The 23,302-nt window shown below is 34.3% G+C and overlaps 1 protein-coding gene across 1 annotated transcript in view; it reads left to right on the top strand.

Annotated features, from left to right (window-relative positions):
* LOC110459866 (GTP-binding protein ypt3-like) overlaps positions 1–21,467 on the top strand; it is a 28,612-nt gene extending 7,145 nt beyond the window's left edge. The window contains exons 2-4 of the mRNA XM_021512330.1: positions 14,295–14,380; positions 19,077–19,260; positions 19,867–21,467. Coding sequence (XP_021368005.1) covers positions 14,295–14,380; positions 19,077–19,260; positions 19,867–20,180 — 584 coding nt within the window. The 3' untranslated portion in view covers positions 20,181–21,467. The remainder of the gene's footprint in view (positions 1–14,294; positions 14,381–19,076; positions 19,261–19,866) is intronic.
* The last annotated feature ends 1,835 nt before the right edge of the window (positions 21,468–23,302 follow it).

Below are 23,302 nucleotides of genomic sequence, written 5' to 3' on the forward strand. Positions count from 1 at the left end.
GGCTTCACATTATGGCAGTACCATTTATTTATATCTATGTAGTTTTTATAATTCACAATATTTTAAAAATGATAATGAAATTTTGCAAAATGAATTTACCACATCATTTTCTTAAAGAATTCAATAGAAGCTGCCACGCTACCGTTACTGATAGATGTGGCAAATTGGGCGAATATTAAAAAAAATGCCAATAGTGAGGTATGCTAAGCAAGGGAACTGGGACATGAAGGGTCTTTCAAAGAAGAGAGCAATACAAACACCCTAAATATGGCTGCAGTAGATTTATTTTGGGCGCTTCTGTGTCCCAATGTAGAGGGAACAAACGCAAATCCCCCATTCTGCAGGGGGTTCCCACATTAGTCGCCTCTTACAATCAGGCAGTAGGTAACAGAAGATGTCTATATATGCTATCGTTTACGGATACAGTAGTCGTGGTAACAGTAACTGAGATTGACGTTAAAAATGGATGTTCTTGAGGTTATGGACAACAGCAAAATAAACGTGATGTTGATATATGTGTGTTATTTGTTCATGCTTTGTTAACAAAGCAACGTATTGAAATATCTTTTTATAGATATTAATATTTAAATGGGAACAACGAAAGTCAACATAAATAACACACAAACCATTTTTACACACGAACACATTTTTTTAATGTTTGATCGATCCTTTTGAAGCTTTATAATCGAGCAAAAAGTTTATACAGTGAATAAATTAAATACGACATACATTTTGTAAATATATTTCCTTGATTTATTAAGCTTTGAGTTAACAATAAATAATATTTGACACATTTAAACATTTGAATTTCAGTTTTGTGAATATCCTTTGATTAACAACTAATATTGTGCGCTGTTTATCGCGATAATTGCTCGAAAACCACGTGAATAGCATCGAGAATAATGCAGAAACATCTTCCTATTGGCAAATAGGAACTCAAAACGATCTATTTAGCCTGTCAATTTGCCAATGCCAGACAGGCTTGTATACCAAACATTCTGGCAAGTGTATCAACAACTGCCCAGCCAAATAAACAGCCTCGTTCTGATATGTCCAACCCTCTGATTCTGCGTTATTTCTACCTCAGTCATTTTATGTTGTCGTTTTCACCCTGGTGCAAGTCTGCACCTTCGTTTTCTGCAGACTACTTAGCTTACTGTAGTTATATTTATAACCGTATCTATACCCATTATGTTGTCTTCGTTCCCGAGGGTTACCGTTACCTTGGTGACCAGATCAATCTCTTTTGAGTAATGACGCAGTTTATAATACATACTTAACTCATTATTAATTTTGAATTCTTTAGTAAGTCTCTGTTATTTTTAAGTTCCTTTGATTAAGGGATTTTTACCACCTCGCCCTACTGTTCAGACTAAGTTTGGATGTCTACTACTTGGCCCCTAGCATCACCGATGAATCCAGGAAGGACAGCTTTACAGTGCAGTGTAATTCACTGTTGGCATACTGTTATTATTATCTTATGTTGTAGGTTCAACCACACCGTCTTACGTTCATCTTCCAATCTCCAACCATCTTTAAATCCTCACATTGGAGCCTAAATCTGTCTATTTGCGTGCACATTTTTATTGTCTGAGACAGTCATCAATTAAGTTGTCGTTTAAATGGTCACAGAGCGAGACTTCTCTTGGAATCTTTCTTATGTCTAGATCAACGTAAAGTAAATCATTCAATGAAAATTCATGAATGGAAGGAATACAAACATTTGTTGTCCTGATAGAATTGCTTTTTATTGGTGTCAAAACAAGATTAATATGGTATTCAACGACTCTAGTTAAAATGTAAGGCTTTATTATATCTTTATTCTGAGATGATTTTATCTTTCTCTAATACTTCATTATAGTTTGGTGTCTGTTTTCAACCATCACTATATGGAATATTTGTCATTTCTCTTCTGTAATCCATTCTGTGGTGCCTCACCCAACAACCGTCGCCAATTGACCTATTTTGTATTTGTGTACTTTGTTGCTATCCTAACTGTGGTGTCTCACCTGACAAGGGACACTTGTCGTCAAGTGACCTATATGTTGTTTTTTCTACTCTGTTTCTATCCAATTTTTGGTGTCTTACGTAACAACCGTCGTCAAGTGACCTATATTGAATTGTCTACTTTGTTGCTATCCTTTCTGTGGTATCTCACTTGACAACCGTCGTCAAGTGATCTATATTTTATTTGTCTATTTTGTTGCTATCCTTTCTGTGATATCTCACTTGACAACCGTCGTCAAGTAACCTATATTGCATTTGTCTTTTTTGTTGCTATCCTTTCTGTGGTATCTCACTTGACAACCGTTGTCAAGTGACGTATATGTTGTTTTTTCTACTTTGTTTCTATCCAATTTTGGTGTCTTACGTAACAACCCTCGTCACGTGACCTATATGCTGTTATCTACTGTACTTTGCGGCTATCCTATCTTTTTTGTCCCACTTGACCATCGTCGTCAAATGACCCATATGTTGTTTGTCTTCTCTGTTTCTATCATATCTGTTTTGCTTCACTTGGTAACTGTCGTTAAGTGACTTATATGACTATGTCTACTTGGTTGCTATCGTATCTGTGGTGCCTCACTTGACAACCATCGTCAAGTGACCTACATATTGTATTTGTCTACTTTGTTGCTATCCTTTTGTGGTGTCTCACTTGACAACCGTCGTCAAGTGACCAATATGCTGTTATCTACTTTTTTGCTATCATACCTGTTTTGCTTCACTTGAGAACTATCGTTAAGTGACCTATATTGTATTTGTCTACTTTGTTGTGATCCTATATGTGATGACTCAATCAACAACCGTCGTCAAGTGACCTATATTGTATTTTTAGCTAAGGCGTGAGCCGCCAGCTATTGGTATTACTTTAGTTAATGAGCTCAGATATTCATAAATGTCGATTTCACACAGACGGCCTCTAGCGGTAGTCACTGGTACTAAATTGAATCATATACCGGACCTACTGTCTTTATTATGCGTAACTTTGGACTCAAATGCACTTGAATGGCTTGTAAATATCATTACTTTTCTTTATAGAACATATGATCTTATCACAACGTCGTATTCTTATTGAAAATGCACCCTGTTTATCTCAATCGGGAACTGCTACTTGAATGTAGGTCATGCATGCTACACGCAACTTCCGGTAAAAATACTTCAGTTAATGAGCTCAGATATTCATAAACGAGACATAACGTCACCTTCTAGTAATACTAAACAAACTGCAAATAAAATCCATTACCACGGACTCAAGTTCACTCAAACGTCATTGGATATAATCTTATTCTTAGTTAGAACTAAGTATCCTTCTAAAACTTCGTATTTACTCTTGGAACTGTCGCTGGATTAACCCTTTACACGGAAATATTGTCCTGTGATTGGCTAAAATTGGTGACATTTACGTCCCTGTTTACAATTATATATTGCGTGGTCAGAGCTATGAAGCGGTCCTGTTCCAACTAACTGAGGATAATCAAAAGTGCTAATCAGTAATAATATATCTGATTCACGCTTCATATGATTATAATGTTATCAAAATATTGCATATTCGTTCATCGTTAAAATAACAAATCCTTACTAAAAACTCTAAAAAAAGAAACGACGGCCATGTTAGATCACGCGTGATGTTATCCGTTTCCTTATATGGCCTTCACGGCCAAATATAGTATTACTACTGATGCGGTCATGTTTACTACAATTTCCATATTTGGTCATGACACCCATATTTAGACGTCTGACCTATATCGGAAAGATTGAGGAAGTTTCCAACATGGCAGTCAATTAGGATTTCGCTTGCACTTGTTACGTAAACTTGATAATTTAACGAAATATAAGGCGGAGTATAACTTACAATTATGTAGGAGATCAACATAAAAAGTTCATATTACAAACCTATTAATGGATACGGATCCTGTCAATTAATTCTAAAATCGCCTCCGTGTGATTCACACCAGGCTTGCCTAACTAAAATGGGATCAACCGGCCGGGGCAGATGAGACCGGGAATCATGTTAGAACTAGCCACTGTCCTTCTCTAGTTCCATATTGGTATTCTAACCTGAAGGCTTTTTTTACCTTCGCAGTATTATCATTTTGTTCTATTTTCATCATAAGATATGCTATTGCATTTTTATATCGCCTTCTCGCTAATTACAGCTCAGCCAGAAACGAAAATATGCTCCGATAGGCCTACATTTTATATGTCTGTTGGTGTGATTTGTGTTTTTCGTTTATTGAAGTATTACCATATAACAGGACTCTTTTATTTCAATATACACAAAAACAACAACACCTTCGGAATGATTTCAGACATATACTGCGGGAAAACACGAGTGATCTCCCTTACATTTAGACATGCGCACATTTTACTTTCGTTTTGTGTAGGCCTAGACATCATTCGCAACGCGAAGCGGAAAAGACGAAAATGCAGGCGAGTGTTGACTTAATGTTAGGCATGTTGTTTAAGCAGCATTGACAATGAACAATATACATACACTTCTGCAACGTTTACCTACTACTGATTCATAAATAAGGCTATGTATCCCGATTTCGGTGACTTGTGGCCAAGCATGCGGCCGAAGCCGCAGAGAATGGCGCATGTTGTCAGCGGCGATGACAAAAAGGAAGGTGCTTCTACGGTATGTATAGCAGTTATTATGCAAAAACAAACATAATAAACGGACGTTTTACTCTAGTGAATTACAGCGTCACGAGGAACGTCTTTCTCCAGACGTGTTGCAAAATTTTCGAACTGCTTAGTTGCAAACTGATTTCACTTAAGCGTTGTTTGTGAGGATATTTGGCCTTACATTTCTTCTCATTCAGTTAAAAAAAAACATGTTATAAACATTGTATTATTAGATTCATTGTGATGTTGGCTTTCATTGAAGTTTCAATTGTTATACTACTTGATGTTTTGGAAACTTAAACAAGTATAGTAGTTCTAAATATTATGAAATGACAGAAACATTAGGCCAAACAAATTACTTGTGTTTCTACTATCAGAAAAAAATAGGGTAGGTATGTATTAGCTAGGCATTTTATTGTTAATTTGAAAAATATCTTTACTGCGCTAATATAGAGCAGGAGTTCTGACTTTAACAGTGCATATAAAAACTTAAGGGTATTGTAGAACACAAATCTGAGATAAGTCTGGTTAACCACACTGGTGTCGAACACACCAATAAGTATAGTGTGTATAATATATCATAGTTTATACACATCATATTACTATTAGTGTGTCCAGTATCTGTGGGGTTAGCATAAACTCAATATTTGTTTTAAACTTTTAATTGGCCTTATATAATGATCATTTATAGGTCAGACAGGGTTTGGTTTCCAATTCGGAAACTAGACCTGTTAAAACAGTTATCATTTGTAATTTAGAGATTAAATATTTCTAAGCAGAAAAAAATGAACTATAAATATTTTTCAACCTTTTCTGAGTTGTACAATTTTAGAGTATCTTCTGTCTGAAATCTGAACATAACTTGTTTTATGATAAATGTGTAAAACAATTCCTCATACTGGGGTAAAGTTTTTCTATATATAGTCCCAAAAACTACAGATAAAATCCTTGAGCACGTACAAGATACAAAAATATATATTTTACGTCCATTTTGCAAAACATACAACATAAGCTACAAAGACAAAACATGAGTATAATAACAGAGACCAAAATATTACAACATGGAAAAATAAAATAAAAACATGTATGTACATGTAGTATACTGTAAGCTCAGAAAAAGAGTTTATCACTTGGAAAGCACTTAATAGGCACATTGAACACGGTAAGCACATCAGCACATGGTAATTTAAGCACATTTAGAACATTTGCATACAGCACATAAAAAACAAAACCATAACATGGAAAGCTTATTAGCACATAGTAGGCACATTTGCACATTGTAAGCAAAATAAAGGAGTGCAATGGACATCTCCATGTTTCCTGGTTAATTTCTTCTTTATGGAAACAACCAGGGGAGAGTGATGTTCTGCTTCATCTTTTGTATTAATGAAAACCGTGAATATCTAAGTGCGTGTGTTTAAACTAATTTTGTTTTGTTTTTACTGGTACCTTTTTATGTACACATGTTTTACCACCTAAGGAATTAGATGTCTTAAGCCCCCATATGATGTGCTGTTATAAGTTGAATTTAATGTACATTTTGTTTATATTTAGTTCTGCTACCAAAGAGATTGACTTATTGAAATGTTTTTGAAACATTTTAATGAACTCCTCAGCTTTAATGCCTTATTTCTCACTATACAAGCTCATATTGCTATGCCTCCTATTTGTTTGAATATCATCTCTAAACATTATTGCTGGTGCAGAAATTATATGGTAACTATGTTCTATTTTAGGGGGGGAAAGCAATCAATATTACAACAGACAGGGATGGTTATTGATGGGAGAAAGGAGGATGAGAAATAGGAACTGTACCAACTCTCTCATACCTTTGAGGACTTCATGAACTTTTTCAAAAGGCTGCAAGAACTATACCAACAGTGACATGACATTTTGAAATCTGTCAGTTACTTTATAGAGGAGGAACCTCTGACTAAATCATTTTCTCTCAGACACATGAAAGCCGAGTCCACAGATCCTTCCATCAGCGAATAGTTCAAATGTAGTTCAAATGCTTTCCTCGCAAACTTTTCCTTAATGGAGAAGTCAGTGATCTTTACTTGGAACAGATTGAATCTGTGAATATTGATGCTGAAAGCCTGATGAATGTGATTGAACAGCCCCTACTTGATGCTGAAACCCTGATGAATGTGATTGAACACCCACTACTGACTAAGGGCACAAATGTTGGAAACAACGTTTGTTTTGATCAATATAACACTATGGGTGGTGGGAGCAAATTGGAAAAAAAATTAAAAGTATGTTTTTAAAGATAGAAATACTGGTCATGGCTTCCTTTTAGTTTTTGTCCAATGAATTAAAAGTCAACGCAAATGTTAAGTAGTAAAAGAAATGTAAGATCCCTGGTATACATTGTACTTTTAACAATGCTTATGATCAATATCAATAAAATAAAATAAAAGTTATAATATGTAACTTGATATTTGTTAACTTCGCTCGATTTTACTGTGTCCAACATTTGATATTAAATCTTGTGTGATATATGAGAGGGATAGCACACAAGATTGTATCAATGTCAATGAAAGCAATTATTTCTTAAGTTTTCAACCATATTTCTTGAAACTTCATTTCTAAATTTCATACATCAATTGTTCAAGACAGTTTTAAGGTCAATTTCATTCAGTCAAGGTGAAGGCTACAGCTTCACAACCTGTTCATGTACATGTGACAGAGAAATTGTCAGTGCATTCCTAACTAAGTATTCAAACCAAATTTTATAAACCTTGATCCATCATTCTCAACATTAAATCATGCACTACCTGTTTGCATATACACAAGCAACCTCAACTTTCAATAAGTCCTGTTGTCAACATTTGTTGCACAATGCTATCAGTTCTGAAACCAACAATCATGACAACTGTAATAACATAGTATGTGTTCTAGCTGGTACATTTGCAGTACTCTTTTGAAATGTATTTGAAATTAATATGTGCATCTTATTTCAAATGCTAGCCTATGAAGATGATAAAGCTGAACATATGCTATAAAGTTGTTGTTTTCTTTGTGAAGAATTTATGCAATGGAAATAGAGGGAAAATAATGTAACTCTCCTAATCTTGTGTGTGTGTGTGAGTATGTATGTTTATATTTTGTTTATCTTATTCAATATTGAAACATACAACAATGTATCATATTGAATTAGAGTGCTTTTTATATTATTTGTTCATGGGAACACAGATTCAAAATAGTTCCATTTTTCATAAGAAGAGACCTTTTCACTGCAGTGAATATGTAAAACACTTTATTTAAAAGTTTTTCAAAATTATTGAGAGACTTGTAAATTTATGGGTAGCAGTAATCCACTTGCTTATCCACAATTTAGTTTCGGCAAGTAAACATCCTTATAAATATTGTTCTGTAACAATATACACTGACTGATGCAAAATTGAAACTTGAACAAAATTCACACGTATTAAAAAGCATGCCAACCCTGGTCGATGTGCACACTTTACAAGATAACTTGCTTGAATATATATTGATCAATATACAAACTTAGACGATAAGTTCAAAGTTGAGTGAAATCCATGCCTAATTAATTAGCATACTGTACTCTGATTGGTCAATGGTTTTATGCCAAGTAACTTTGTTAGATAAGGCAAGGGTTGATATCTTATTCAACAACAAAGGCAAAGTTCAAAGATGTTCACAATCTGTGCATAATCTATTCAATGGTTTAAAATAATCAGGTATTGGTCAAAGGGGTAAATGCCAGTTTCAGTTTTTAATGTTCTATGAAATACATTGTATGGACAAAGGGAAGCAATTCCAAATTCCTATGCAAATTAATTATCCAAAGGTTTAAAATGATATATTCTAGAGGAAACTTGGTACCACTCTTCTGACAAACCTATAAAGATATACTGTACACACAAGAAGAATAACTTCACAGTGGTACACTTTTACATAAAACTTTGATTCATAACAAATTAACAGTAAATCCTTCTGTACAATATGATTGGAACTTCGTCTTTATTTTGTTCTCCATTCCAAAAATAATATATATATCTTTTGCCTTAGCTTTCAGTACTTTCAGTACTTTGATTCTACTTTGTTGCTATCCTTTCTGTGATATCTCACTTGACAACCGTCGTCAAGTGACCTATATTGAATTGTCTATTTTATTGCTATCCTTTCTGTGGTATCTCACTTGACAACCGTCGTCAAGTGACCTATATTGAATTTTCTACTTTGTTGCTATCCTTTCTGTGGTATCTCACTCAACAACCGTCGTCAAGTGACTTATATTGAATTTTCTACTTTGTTGCTATCCTTATTGTGGTATCTCACTTGACAACCGTCGTCATGTGACCTATATTGAATTTTCTACTTTGTTGCTATCCTTTCTGTGGTATCTCACTTGACAATCGTCGTCAAGTGACCTATATGGAATTGTCTATTTTGTTGCTATCCTTTCTGTGGTATCTCACTTGACAACCGTCGTCAAGTGACCTATATTGAATTGTCTATTTTGTTGCTATCCTTTCTGTGGTACCTCACTTGACAACCGTCGTCAAGTGACTTATATGTTGTTTGTCTACTCTATTGATGTCACACGTGGCAACCATATGTTTATTTCTCTACTATATTGCTATCATTTGCATTGCGAATCTCTTTGTAACCGTTATCATACGTTTCCCTCACAACAAGAGATTTACAGCTTGCCACAATCAGAAGTAAAGTATTATGTAGTAGTCACTAGTGGTACACACGCCAATCGTATGGTTTACTACTTTTCGAACGAACAGGCCTACACTGAAATGTTAGACCCTTCACAAACTAAAGAGTTCTGATTATATTGGTGGCTGTTCCAATAGATGAGTACCTGATTGGAAGTGCGGGTGTACTTAGGTGAGCTGATGCGCGTGTGCAGATAGACGTGTGTATGTTAAAATGATGTTGTTCATTTCCTTCAGTAAGTAATACTTATTTGTATTGTAAATGATATGAGAGCCTAATCACACGGTATGTGCGAATTTGGACTCTTAGTGCAGGTAGAAAAGGAGACCTGTCACATTTACTATACTTGTATTAAGTGTATAATTATACTGTCACAAATTATGTTTTTAAAAGAGCATTACCGCATGTGGTGCAGGAAACGGGTACCCCACTAGTCATATCTACATATTTGACTCCTTTTCGGGGGATTAAAGGCGTCCTCCCGCTTGCTTTAGTGTTTTCGCTGTTCATTGTCGTATCATTTTGTACTGGTTTTGAAATTTGATATTGTTCTTTTGTGTTTATGCTAGACTTTTTTGTTGACAATTTGTTTGGAATAGTTGTAACTATGTTGATAGCCTTGACAAGGCTTGCGCACAATACTTTAACAGCCAGTATCAATTTCGTGCTGAAGCATGCGGTGTAAAGTGTTGCCAAAGTGCTGATTTTAACAAGGACAACACCAATCGTGCATTTTATTTTGCATTCCATATTGTCGTATCATTTTAATACAGGAAGTCGTTTTGTAATGTTCCAATATAGCCTTCACCGTCTGAGGGATAATTAAAAATTAACAAAATTACTTTTAATTTCTAATCGCAAATGATTTAAGACGAAAAACGAATTAATATGTAAATAAGAACAGTCCAATATTTAACACATACAGTAAGAACATTAGCCGAGATATATGACTACAGACGAATTGTGGTTGTTTGAAATGACAGAATGTACATACACAAAAAGGCACAGCATCTGCTAGCTATAACTTGTCCGAAGCATCAATAAATCTAGACGTGTATATATTTCACGCGCTTTGCGTGGGCCGGTGCTCAACACATAACTTTCTATTTTTAGACGTTGTCGAATTCTGTTGGTGCTGGTTTGATATAATATTGCAAAAGGTTTCTACCTACCCTACGTAATGTAGTACGAGCAATTTTCAACGTATTTGCCCTAGGGCAGTACATTAAATATTACAGAACTAGGTAGACATGTCTGTCTAGATCATATAAACATATAGTTTATGCTCTGGACAATTAAAAAAATACCAACCCTCTTGTACGAAACATCCCGATGCTGTTAATAACCTAATGCAACGTTGAGTCGGTGGGTCATTTTAAAGGAAAATCTGAAGCAATACTAAACCAACGAGGAATTTCCAAATTTATGCTTTTGCCATTTATTTTTTCATAATTTCTCTATAGCTCGCTTTGTTGTTTTTCGTATTGTGTTCAAGGTATGTTGCTGTCATTCTGTTTTGTTATTTCTCTTTTTGTCTTATACTTTTCCACCTTGTTACTTTTTTGTATGGTACGTTTCATTTGGCAATTTAGTTCTATAATAATTGTTATAACTAGTAAATAGGGCTATTTTAATCGTTATAGGTAGTAAAAGTGCTATTAAAATTGTAATAGTGAATAGTGCTATTATAATCGTTATAATTAGTAAAAGTGCTATTATAATTGTAATAGTAAATAGTGCTATTATAATCGTTATAGTTAGTAAAAGTGCTATTATAATTGTAATAGTAAATAGTGCTATTATAATCGCTATAATTAGTAAAAGTGCTATTATAATTGTAACAGTAAAAAGAGCTATTATAATCGTTATAGTTAGAAAAAGTGCTATTATAATTGTAATAGTAAATAGTGCTATAATAATCGCTATAATTAGTAAAAGTGCTATTATAATTGTAATAGTAAATAGTGCTAATATAATCGTTATAGTTAGTAAAAGTGCTATTATAATCGTTATAGTTAGTAAAAGTGCTATTATAATCGTTATAGTTAGTAAAAGTGCTATTATAATCGTTATAGTTAGTAACATTGTTATTATAATCGTTATAGTTAGTAAAAGTGCTATTGTAATCGTTTTAGTTAGTAAAAGGGCTATTATAATCGTTATAGTTAGTAAAAGTGCTATTATAATCGTTATAGTTAGTAACATTGTTATTATAATTATAATAATAAATAGTGCTATTTTAATCGTTATAATTAGTAAAAGTGCTATTATAATTGTAATAGTTAGTAAAAGTGCTATTATAATCGTTATAGTTAGTAACATTGTTATTATAATTGTAATAGTAAATAGTGCTTTAATAATTTAATATAAAGTAAATATCAATAATCTAGTAATAGTTAGTAGAAAGTGCTAATAAATAGTTCCAATATAATCGTGATAATAAAGACTGCTATTTAATTGTAATAATAGGTAAAAAGTATTACATTTGCATTATAATCGTAATACTAAAAGTGATATTATAATCGTAATGGTTAATTTATAGTACTATTATAATCAAAATAGCTAATAGTACTATAATAGTCATAATAGTTAGTCTATAGTGCTATTGTGATCGCAATGCAGTAAATTGTGGACGTTATTGTTATATCATGTAGTAGACAGTAATACATTGTACATCGTAAAGTGCCATTATCGTTACAATGAAGTTCATAGTATAATTGTGATGTTGTAGTTACAATGTAGTAAATAGCGTTCAGATGTTAATGTGTGGGTACAATGTTGTAAAACAGTTGTATGGATATCATAATAACAGGGTAGTTGTAGTGATATCATGGAAGTAACTTAACAAACGACTGTTCCTTACTACATTTTGTAATAACAGTTTATCCGGGATCTTGAATAGATGTTTGGTAAAACTTGGTATTACTCATCGAATATTGTAATAGATACTAGTAATACATTGTATACACTGGACTTTCTTAAATAATAACTTTTATGTATCTTTTCTCTGTCCTTTTTTATGTGAATGTAGCATATACTATTCATTTAAAAAGCGATACACAGAAGGATTAAAATTGTAGGAAAATGATAGAATTATTCTACGTAAACAGTCTCAATCATATAATATGCGCTTCCAGTATTTCTAGCTGAACTTGTTTGTTGGTTGTAGCCTCGTTGTCAGATTTAATTCTGGCACGGTTTACACGACTTACTAAATTATGTATAAATTATAAGCTGTAGCAAAAGGTTATGAATGTAACTTAATAAAGAGGCTTTTACTGGCACCCTTTCCCTTCGATGTGTTTTCACACTTCTGACATAGAATTTCATTCTTTTGCACTTAGTAACACTAACGAGTCCTAAATGGATCAATTGGCCACACACATAATAATGTGTTTGGTTGTTGCCACCTTATCCCAAATGTCTAGTGAACATTTGACGCATTACTTCCAATATGCACTTTGTTTTGACATCAAATTGAAATCAGTCTCTACCGCCGAAAAATAGCTTCGACTGGAATGGTAATATGGGTGTTGGTCAGTCTGGAGTTTTAAATTTCTTTAAACTTTATCATATTATTCCAAATTAAGAATGCTGCTTTATCGTTTTACATTTATGTTGGGTTCCTATTTAGTACAACGCTTTCTCATCACATGGCGATAGTTTGGTACAAACATCACACGAACTACTCCATGTGTTATTCCTTATTCTAATCTGTTGATTTTGTTTAGTCTTGTATTATAGTATAACCTATTAGCACCTTAGCCTCCAAATTGTTTTGACACCTGCAATCTTTCCCATTGTTTCATCAATAACATTGATGGTACTATTGTAAAATCGTGTTTCGAAGTCATGATTGAGTACAATGTCAGGTCAATATATGTCACGTGTACTGTCATGTTGGCGACATCACAATTCTATCAAATCTGTTTGTTTCTGGCAGCGATACGTACATTGTATGTCCCATCTACTGTATAGCACACGATGTTCTCGTGCACGCACTTGGAGTGAAGACTTATCACATCAGTGTGTTTTTGTGCCTTTCGTTAGTTCTTTGTGTCAAATATTATTTAACATCTGTTTCTGTCACATGCACGATACAATCCTGCTACATGTAACGCGTGACTGTTTTGTCACGTGCTCACAGCTCATAGCCAAGTACACAGGAAGCTTGGAGCGCTGTTTCCTTGTAGGTATTGACTAATGATGTTGTTTTTGGCATTTTATGGAATACGGAAATACAGGATCTCATGTGTACAGACAATAGTCTAATAAAGGCCAGCATTGACCTGAGTGGTATTTAGGTCAACTTCAGATGCTACTGCTACATTAATATATAAGAGGAATCTATATTTGTCATTAAGTTTATTTTAATGTTTCCCGAAAAAGAAAAAAAGGCTAAGACTGGGTAAAATCAGAATGCCATATTAAAAGGTTCAATTTTCTTCTTTTACCTTAAATAAAAATAAATAAAATAAAATAATAATAATGCACATTATAATAATAACTATCTATCTTAGTTAAACAATACGTGTATAATGAATAGGTTCCTTAAAAACCTCCCAGTGACTCTTGTTTGTTCATTCGTTGTTCTTACTGTTGTCTTATTTATGACTTTGTTGTTTAATCTGTTGTCATTACTATGTGTTGACATTGTATGGCTCTAGGTTTCATTGTTTGCGATACAAAGCAGCAATTTATTTTATCTTCTGTCTTCAGTTCTTGTCTAAGGGTAAGTTGCTGAGGTTAACTTCCATCTAGCTATGACTACTTCTCTAACAGAATATAATTGTTATACACTTTGTAAAGTCGATCAACTTGATATAATTTACAGTTCAAAACGGATATTTAAATGCGTTCTTATATTGCAGAACTCGTTTAAAAAGGGAGAGAAACTCAGTGTAACGACCTATACACCTTTAAGTAAGAGTGAACAATTGTAAGCTGATTATTTTATATTTCAGTGCAGTCTGGCGAGGAGACAGCCGTTCCTGTGATCTTAGACGACGAGGAGTCCATTGTACTCTTCACGGACTACGATGACGCAGAGGTAAATATGATAATAATAATGTGCAGTGTATTATGCATGTGGTATAAAATCAATGAAATTGTTAACAAACACAACACTCTGTGGGAATAACACAATTGTCTTCCTTTAATATTTAATGTGATAATGTAACGGTGATAACAAATCAAACCGTTTCAATGCAAACTTGTTTTTTCCTTAAGCGTTATTAACATTAACCATACAAATAAAAGGCAAGATCCACGAGTTGTATCGGAATAGTGAGGTGTCTTACACGATAAATGACGCCTTACACAACGAAAATCACTAAAGATCTACACTACAAGACACAGTAAATATGTTTTTAATCCTACCACAGTCTAAAAGCCAGTAAAGCCGAAATGAGAGTATATTGGCAAATTTAATTCAGTGTAGAATGTAGAAAAGACAAGTCTGTTTACTCGCTTAGTCAACAAAACAGGGAGAGTTCATACTAACATTAATTCATTTGACTGTTCCTTATCAGCCCCTCCTTATGCTAGCCGAATTTATAGTGCTATCTCACTGAAATACCATGCGGAAGTCACCAGCACAGTACTCCGACATACCCTGTCTCTGGCACACATACACACATGAACGCATACACAACAGACATAGAGACACGTCCTTAAATGACCTTAGATGTTAATAGGACGTAAAACAAAATAAAAGAAAACCAAAGTTATCAAATATTTAGAACATTCAGATTCAAGTGCCCATCAAGACAATAAGTCTTCTTAACAACCTATCATTACAGTAAGTCTGAACGGTCCATCAGTACAATAGCTCCTAATAGTACTCCAGTACAGTAAGTCTGAACGGTCGAACAACACAAAAGTCTTAACATCCCATCAGTTCAATACGTTTCCCGGCCCATCAATACAATAAGTTTCAACTGATCATGAGTACAATTAGTGTGAACGGCGCATCAGTATAATAAGTCTTAACGGCCCATCAATACAATAAGACTTAACGTCTAATCAGTACCATTAGACTTAATGGCCCATCAGTACAATAAGAATTCACGGCCCATCAGTACATTAAGTCTTAACGGCCCATCAATACAATAAGACTTAACGGCCAATCAGTACAATAAGAATTAACAGCCCATCAGTACAATAGGTATTAACGGCCCATCAATACAATAAGACTTAACGGCCAATCAGTACAATAAGAATTAACGTCTCATCAGTACAATTAGACTTAATGGCCCATCAGTACAATAAGAATTAACGGCCCATTAGTACATTTAGTCTTAACGGCCCATCAATACAATAAGACTTAACGACCAATCAGTACAATAAGAATTAACGGCGCATTAGTACAATAAGAATTAACGGCCCATCAATACAATAAGACTTAACGGCCAATCAGTACAATAAGAATCAACGGCCCATCAGTACAATAAGTATTAACGGCCCATCAATACAATAAGACTTAACGGCCAATCAGTACAATAAGAATTAACGGCCCATCAGTACAATAAGTATTAACGGTCCATCAATACAATAAGACTTAACGGCCCATCCGTACAATAAGACTTAACGCCCCATCCGTTCAATAAGATTAAACGACCCATCAGTACAATAAGTCTATAAATCAGTAAGCATAATAAATCTGGACGGGCGAATTAATATAGTCAATAAAGTTCACTCATAGTAAAATGAATGCAAAACAATGAATTCGACGTAGTAAAGGTTTGCTTTTTGTTTATTTCGTTATTCGGTGTTGTTATGTAAGCAACTGAATTGATTATATTCAACTTTTTATTAATATACTTATATCAAAGAAATATAAGAAACTCATATCAAAATTCAGCTTTAGTTCATTTTATTTATGCACCGTTCATAAAAATGAAACAGTCGATTCAAGTCAGAGTTCTTGACATCAAAAACATGGACATGACGATCTCATTGGAAACTATTCTATAATCTGTTTTCTTGTGGCATATCATAAGCACTGATTCATTAATATTGCCATGGATGAAATAAATTTACCCGTTTGTGGTAAAATATGTTAACCTGATGTATTTCCCTACAATTTTCTCAAAACCGACTAATACAGGATCTTGCGAAATTTCTTTTACTATACCTACTTTTTCTTAACCCTGTATCATGTGTATTCAATACACATGCTACAGGGTTTGTATAAGAATATAACAATGAATGTAAATAAATGTAAAAAATATAATATTTAGACCATTTAAGTAATTTTCAGCATTTTATGACGGATCTGTTAAGTTGATAATTAAGGTACGTGTCATCAGCTGCGTGCGTATATCATAACAGGATGCGTATGGTAATGTAATGTAACTCGTAGAAATACAAGTGTACCTATATCGACTTGGTAGATGTGTTATCAAATGAGAAACAGACAAAAACGTGCAGCACAGACACGTGGACGTCAGTGTTGGCATTCGTCCTGTAAAATATTTGCATTCTCTGCCTCTTCGGTTGCGTTGAGTACATGGATACACAACTGGAATTTGCTTTTGACATAAGCTGTTCGGGTTTTTGTCCATCTCCACTGCAGTTTCAACAGAGTTGAACGTGTCTTTTCTATGTATATGGTTCTAGTAATTTCATGCATTTTTTCTGCATGTACGAAAGTCGGTAATTAAGTCTATTTTTGCCGCGGGAACCTTTACGCACGTGTTCAAATAGTCCGGTGGCAGTGGAGTCGCGTATTGGTTTGAGGTCATCTATTTTTAGCAACAATCACATTTGATTCTGTTTATATAACGTCTGCTCCGTATTTATGCATATAGACATTCCAGCCATCAAGCGGACCAATGTGCCTTTCATTACCTCGTTCAGATTGTCCTGTCAAGTACAGTTGCTTTCATCTTTCTAGGATTGCAAGAAATCGTTTTCCTGCATTCCTCCTGACCTCTCCAATATGAATGGAAAAGTGTTGATAGAAATCGTGTCGCATAACAAGACGGAAATTCTAAATTCTCTAATCAATTGTGTAAATTGGTTATATTAACAGATGCCTTGGGTACCATAAGAATCACCTACCCTTCCGGAATATCTGGGTTTGGCTCCGGTTTTAGTGGGGTTCGTGTTATTTTTCGTTTAAGTGTCTCATCGGTCCTACTTGGTATATTTTTGGGTCAACTTTGAATTAGTAATATATGTATTCCGTGTCATTTTTCCTGTTTACTTACTTTGATACGATATTTATGGAAGCAATTATCAAAGATTACTCAAGAATAAAAAGTCACTCTGCCATTTGTTTCGTTCAGCAATGACTGGCACTGTTCACGACAATAATGTTATTGGGTGTATATAAGGAAATTCGATTGGCTTTATATATAGAGATATTTGCATATGTTTTCCAAAAACAGTCGTACTTTCGTTCATTTCATTATCTATAGCCATGCGTGAGACCTTGAACACAATATCGCACGAACTCTCAAGATAATGGATTGTTTCTGACAATATGGACAAAGCATATATCCTGTTTCTTCTACTACCTCACGCGCTTGTATGATCACGTGCAGTATATGTTTTCATGTCTTCATAGAAGCAGTGTCAAAAACCAACGACCCCAACGTACTGCAACTGAACAAGATAGTAATTTAACACACATGCAAAACGTAAAGATAAAAACAAAGTCACATTTAAATCCAAATATTTTATTTATTTACTATAAATTGCTGTATTCACACGCACTCAAGATAGTGTCAGTTTTAATGGGAATACCTGTTGTTAGTTTAGTATGGCTTGACCTTGTGTTGACCTTGTGTTGACCTTATATACAATATAAATGGCTACTTTCTCTTTCCAAGTCTACTTCCCTAACCCTACTGCCTACATGTACATACAACTTTCTTTCTTAGATTTCCTGTCCATCTAAAGTCTATAGCCTTTCTGCTTTTTACTGACGTCTACAGGCAGCCTTTTCGTTATTTCATTAATTATTTGTCCACGTATAAACTTCAGCTTCAATTGTTTTATCAATACTGATATATCATTTTTGTTCATCTACTGACTTTTGTTTTACCTTCTCGTTCTCTCCTTACTCTCCTGCCTACGTATTGCCGTCTGCCTTGCTGTTTACGTATATTCTAACAGTGATAACATTTTGGGCTTTAGCTATTTAGAAATCATGTTAAGAAGGTTGGCTACGTTTTTTCTGTTTGAATTTTGTCTGAAGATTGGTAAAAAAAAATTGAGATATCAAACAACAACTGTGAATATTGCCATGTGCTGTGTAACAATGGTATCGGTAAAAACATTATTTATTGTCACGGGCTACACACCTGCTCACAAATATTGTTGTAATTTGATCCAAAGATATTTTCAAAAATATTTACATGTCCACTAAAGCATTAATCTTTTAAACCAATTCAACAAAAGCACACATTTTAAAATGAATATTGAATAAATAAGTATGAGATTTTCCACTACATGGCGATAGGTATACGGAGTTTAAAACAACAAAACGAATAATATCAAAATATTAGAAAATTGTCTACCTATTTTACCTGTGATTTTGGTAAAGTTATCCGCTACAGATTTCTTATGTATTCTAATAACATGATTTTTATCAATGTTTACGTATTTTTGTACTTCTTTCAAGTAATGTAAATTGTTCCACCATGTAAAAGGTTTTCATATTCCAAAGCTCTGTTAAAAAACAACAAATTATACCATACCCCTCAAACATAACTACAGTACGCATTTTTCTCCCGCAGGACTGTGACGTCATGTCGAACAAAGATGCCATAGTACTGGTGTTCTCGGTAACAGAAAGAGACTCGTATAACTTCGCTGTGGACTGCCTTCTTGATCTACGACAAACACTGAATTCTAACCAGGTCATCATTCTCGTGGCCAACAAAACGGACATTGTCAGAGGACGAGAGGTATCAAGTGAAGGTAAAGAAATGAAATCAGTACCAAGGGTGGTGATTCGTAGTTAAAGAAACAAGGTTGTGACATACCTATTTAACCCATTCCGAAATCCAACCTCTATACTACTGTCATGATAAAGGACTTTTAAATGTTCGCAATACCAAGTGAAATACAATTACAATGGATCTTTTGCCGGGGGAAAAAATTGTGGGACCCCCTTAAAATGACGTGTATTCAGCCTGTAGATATACACTCTTTTTCGAATAGTGTGTCTGGCTGATGGCTTCATGCAACAGATAAACATCAAAGAATTCATGCATGAAGATATACATACTCCTACTGTAATAGTTATATTCATTCAATGTAGTTCATGCACAGATATATAATCCTTCGAAAACAGTTATATACGTTAATACAGGCATACACGCTGTCGTCATTATTATATTTTGATATTTTCATGAAGTAAAAACAGGAGTAGTTACATGCAGATAATTGTTTTATTTACTCATTAGTTGTATGAAAAGAAATATTCACCTTATGAATAGAAATACATGCTTCACAAACTAAAAGTTATTGTTTGTATCTAAATTATATACAATAACAACAGCAGGGATTTCTCTTTTTTCACAGAAGCGAAAACTATGTCGGAGCAATACCGATGCAAGTATGTAGAAACATCGGCATCCCTCAACCATCAAATCGACGAGCTTCTTGTCGGTGTTTTAAAGCAAATACGACTGCACAGAAAGGCAAAAAGAAAACAAAAGAAACAAGACACGTCAGCCGCCTCAGCTTCTGGTGCCACGGCGAATGTTCCGACACAAGCGTCTGAGAATTTAAAACCAGAGGAAAAGCAGAGCGAATCAGTCATCAGACGCTTCTTTAAAGGATTGTTTGGTCGCTTTAGCAGGAAGAAGGATAACGTGGACAATCTATACAACTGAACTAAATGGTGCTGTCTTGTAAATATGATATGTTAAGAATATGGGGCCAAATCGTGTCTGTCACCTAAATGAGATACAGAACAATATATGTTGAATAACGAAAGCTTCATTTAAACATGAAAGAAATATATCATAGAAGACAGTAATCAGGGAATGATTCGTGTATCTCTATTTGTATATAAGGATTACCGAATAAATTGTTTTGAGTCTTCCTGAAATTAACCTAGCATGTAATATAACGTGCTTGTATGTCGTAACGTGCACTTGCTGCATTTTAGATATTTTAAATAGTCTCATATCGTGTCCGTCCGCACTTAAGTGAAACTAATTTGTTTGAAAGCAGACTAATAAGGGAGCATACGTATAAACAGTTATGCAAGTTCATTTCGGGCGATATTCAATACTCATATGAGATAAAAACAGCAAAGAAACTATTTGGCCCCATACAAGATCAACCGTCTCCGCTAACAGCACCATAGCACTCTCGTGTTGTAAACAGGATTAACAAAACGCGTCCGTCCAGTTTTTTGCCAGTCTCCGGAACTGACTATATCGTTGGTGTGTATGCCCTCGTACTAAGTATGTGTGTGAACAACGTGCCAAACTGATGACAACAGGAAAATAAGACAAATAAGTGCAAAACACCAGGCTTAAATCCAGTTTTAGCTAAAGTAGCAATATTCTACATTATGTACTCGATACAGTTAAAGTTTGACGAGAACCAGTTTCAATTATCCGCCAAATTCAGATTCATTCAAATACAAAAAGGCAACATTAGGTAGCCCTTATCTCAGTAACAGCTGTGGTTGAGCGATAGGCAATATTTTCGACTTTGAGATATTCGTGTTATCAAGGAGTAAAAATGAATTATGACGTTAAACTCGCCTCGAGATATATTGATATTGCAAACAAAATATGTTTTTTGTTTGTGATTAAAAAAAACCGATATCAGGTTTGTAAGATATAATTGGAATTCAGAAATACAGAAAAATAATTATCAAAAGCTGTGCTTTTTTTCAAGTTTTGCCTGTTTAACGTTAGATGTGTAACTGCTTAAAAAATCAAATATATCGATTGTTCTAAAAAACATTAATACTTTGTTGAATTATATGCAGTGACATATGCCTAATTGTTGGTGGTTTAAGCGACATGTGATTAGGGATGTCCTAAGCGACACCTTATTGAATATAATGTATTTAATGTGGCGTGATTTCATGGCTCATGTTTTCATTTCAGACATTCCTACTCATCAACCATCTTGGATTAAAACATTTTTACAAGTTCCAATATTGTTGATTTGTTTTTATATTTCATTGATTGTGTTCACAGAGGAATATAGATTTTTTGAAATTTTAAGCCGGTATGAACTCCGGTTATTTATAAACTGACTATAATCAATTAAGTTATGGATATTTTCTCGATTTTGATTGGCCTACGCACCGACAATAACGTCTCTAAATTTCGAGGGATTTCATTCACAGTTAAGAATGTGCTAACATAATGGAAAAGTGCGACCCATGTTTGAAGATGAACATAATTCGTTTCCATCTAAGTGTGTGCTTGCATAACGGCTAATGATTGGCAAAAATCGAAATTAAATGGAATATATGATACTGAAATAGAAATACATAATGGCCGTCTTCGGTTACTGTTTTGGACATAATATTATTCGAATGCTGTAGTACAATGTGATATGCATAACAAATATTTAGAATAGCCAGCTGGGGGTTGTTAAGGACTTATGAAGGGCAAAAGACCTCGGATTTACATGAAATGCTCATTTTGCTTCCTACGACCGATGCATTTCAAATTCATAATTGATTGGTTGATCACATCGACACCAATGATTGCTGTCGATGTTACTTGTATCTTGGTAGGACGTACATCACATTTACCAGATAGCGTATAGACATGCGCAGTAAATCACTGGAAAGAATATCGGTTTCGGGATGGGTTAACAAAGGGAAATAACGATGGAACTAACATTTTTGCTAAGTTACATTATATGATTCTAGGGTTGTAACGTAGCTCTTGGCCTGCAATAATAAATTGGCAATATAGTTTCTCTAGGTAGGTTTATGATGTATCACCCATCACAAAGAAGGTTTAGTGGGGAAAGAAAGTGCATACTTACATTTTGGCAACACAATATATTCGCTCGGTTTACTCAAGAAACTATCCTATCCTATGCTGCTATCTGTGCAGTCTTGTCTATGTTAGAACCTTGGATCTGGGCATGAAGTAACGAACATTCATTATCATTATCCAGCATTTAGTGTCCTTTGTGGAATGTCTGTGGCAGTCAGTGCTTCCTACATGTTCAAAGCCTAGGGATGGTCTGTATCATCAACATGGCAGCACTTGGCATGCATGGGCTGTGATAAACCCCATGTCTACGCCCTACAATGTATAACACACGTTAGGTCGCTAACAATTAGTGTGTCTAGGTATCCATCAGTGGTTTAACTGGATGTGCGTAGATTTTGAAAGTTTTGTATGATGACAAACTTGGATAAGGTGATCCCTAGCTTCTTATTTAAGGTATTTATTTCATATAACTAGCTGTATTACTCTCCTTGTGGACTTTCAGTCTACGAGGTTGGTTGTAGCTTGATTTTATTCAGGCACAATACAGAGGAAATGCCATAGCTGTTGAAGCCAAAATCATTAAATGTGAAACATTGAATATGTTCTTATATTTCTATTCCACATTGTATACCACAATATGTTTAAGACCACTTCAAACATGATATATCTATCCTGTGACCTTGAGTACCATGATAAGTACAAAATGGACAAAAGGTCATATGGTGCAATCAAATGTTTACTTTTTTTTTTGCTTTCAGGATGGACAAACTAAATCTTAATCACATGTTTTCTTATTTAGTATTGTTAGTGATTATATTACACATAAGTTGCCTTCAATTAGTTCTGCCTCATAATTATACTAAACAGACCGGATTTAAGTGATATATAGTTAGTTCGCTGGGGAAACTAATTGCTGCAATATTCTTCTTTAAATTCAACTAAAACGATGTCAACAAAATAGTTCATATGATGGCTATACTATCCCCTGTTTCATTCTACTGAAACATCTTCCATAATGCTCTATTTCTTCGCTC

Source organism: Mizuhopecten yessoensis, unplaced genomic scaffold, assembly GCF_002113885.1.
Source record: "Mizuhopecten yessoensis strain PY_sf001 unplaced genomic scaffold, ASM211388v2 scaffold10247, whole genome shotgun sequence".
Classification (NCBI taxonomy): domain Eukaryota; kingdom Metazoa; phylum Mollusca; class Bivalvia; order Pectinida; family Pectinidae; genus Mizuhopecten; species Mizuhopecten yessoensis.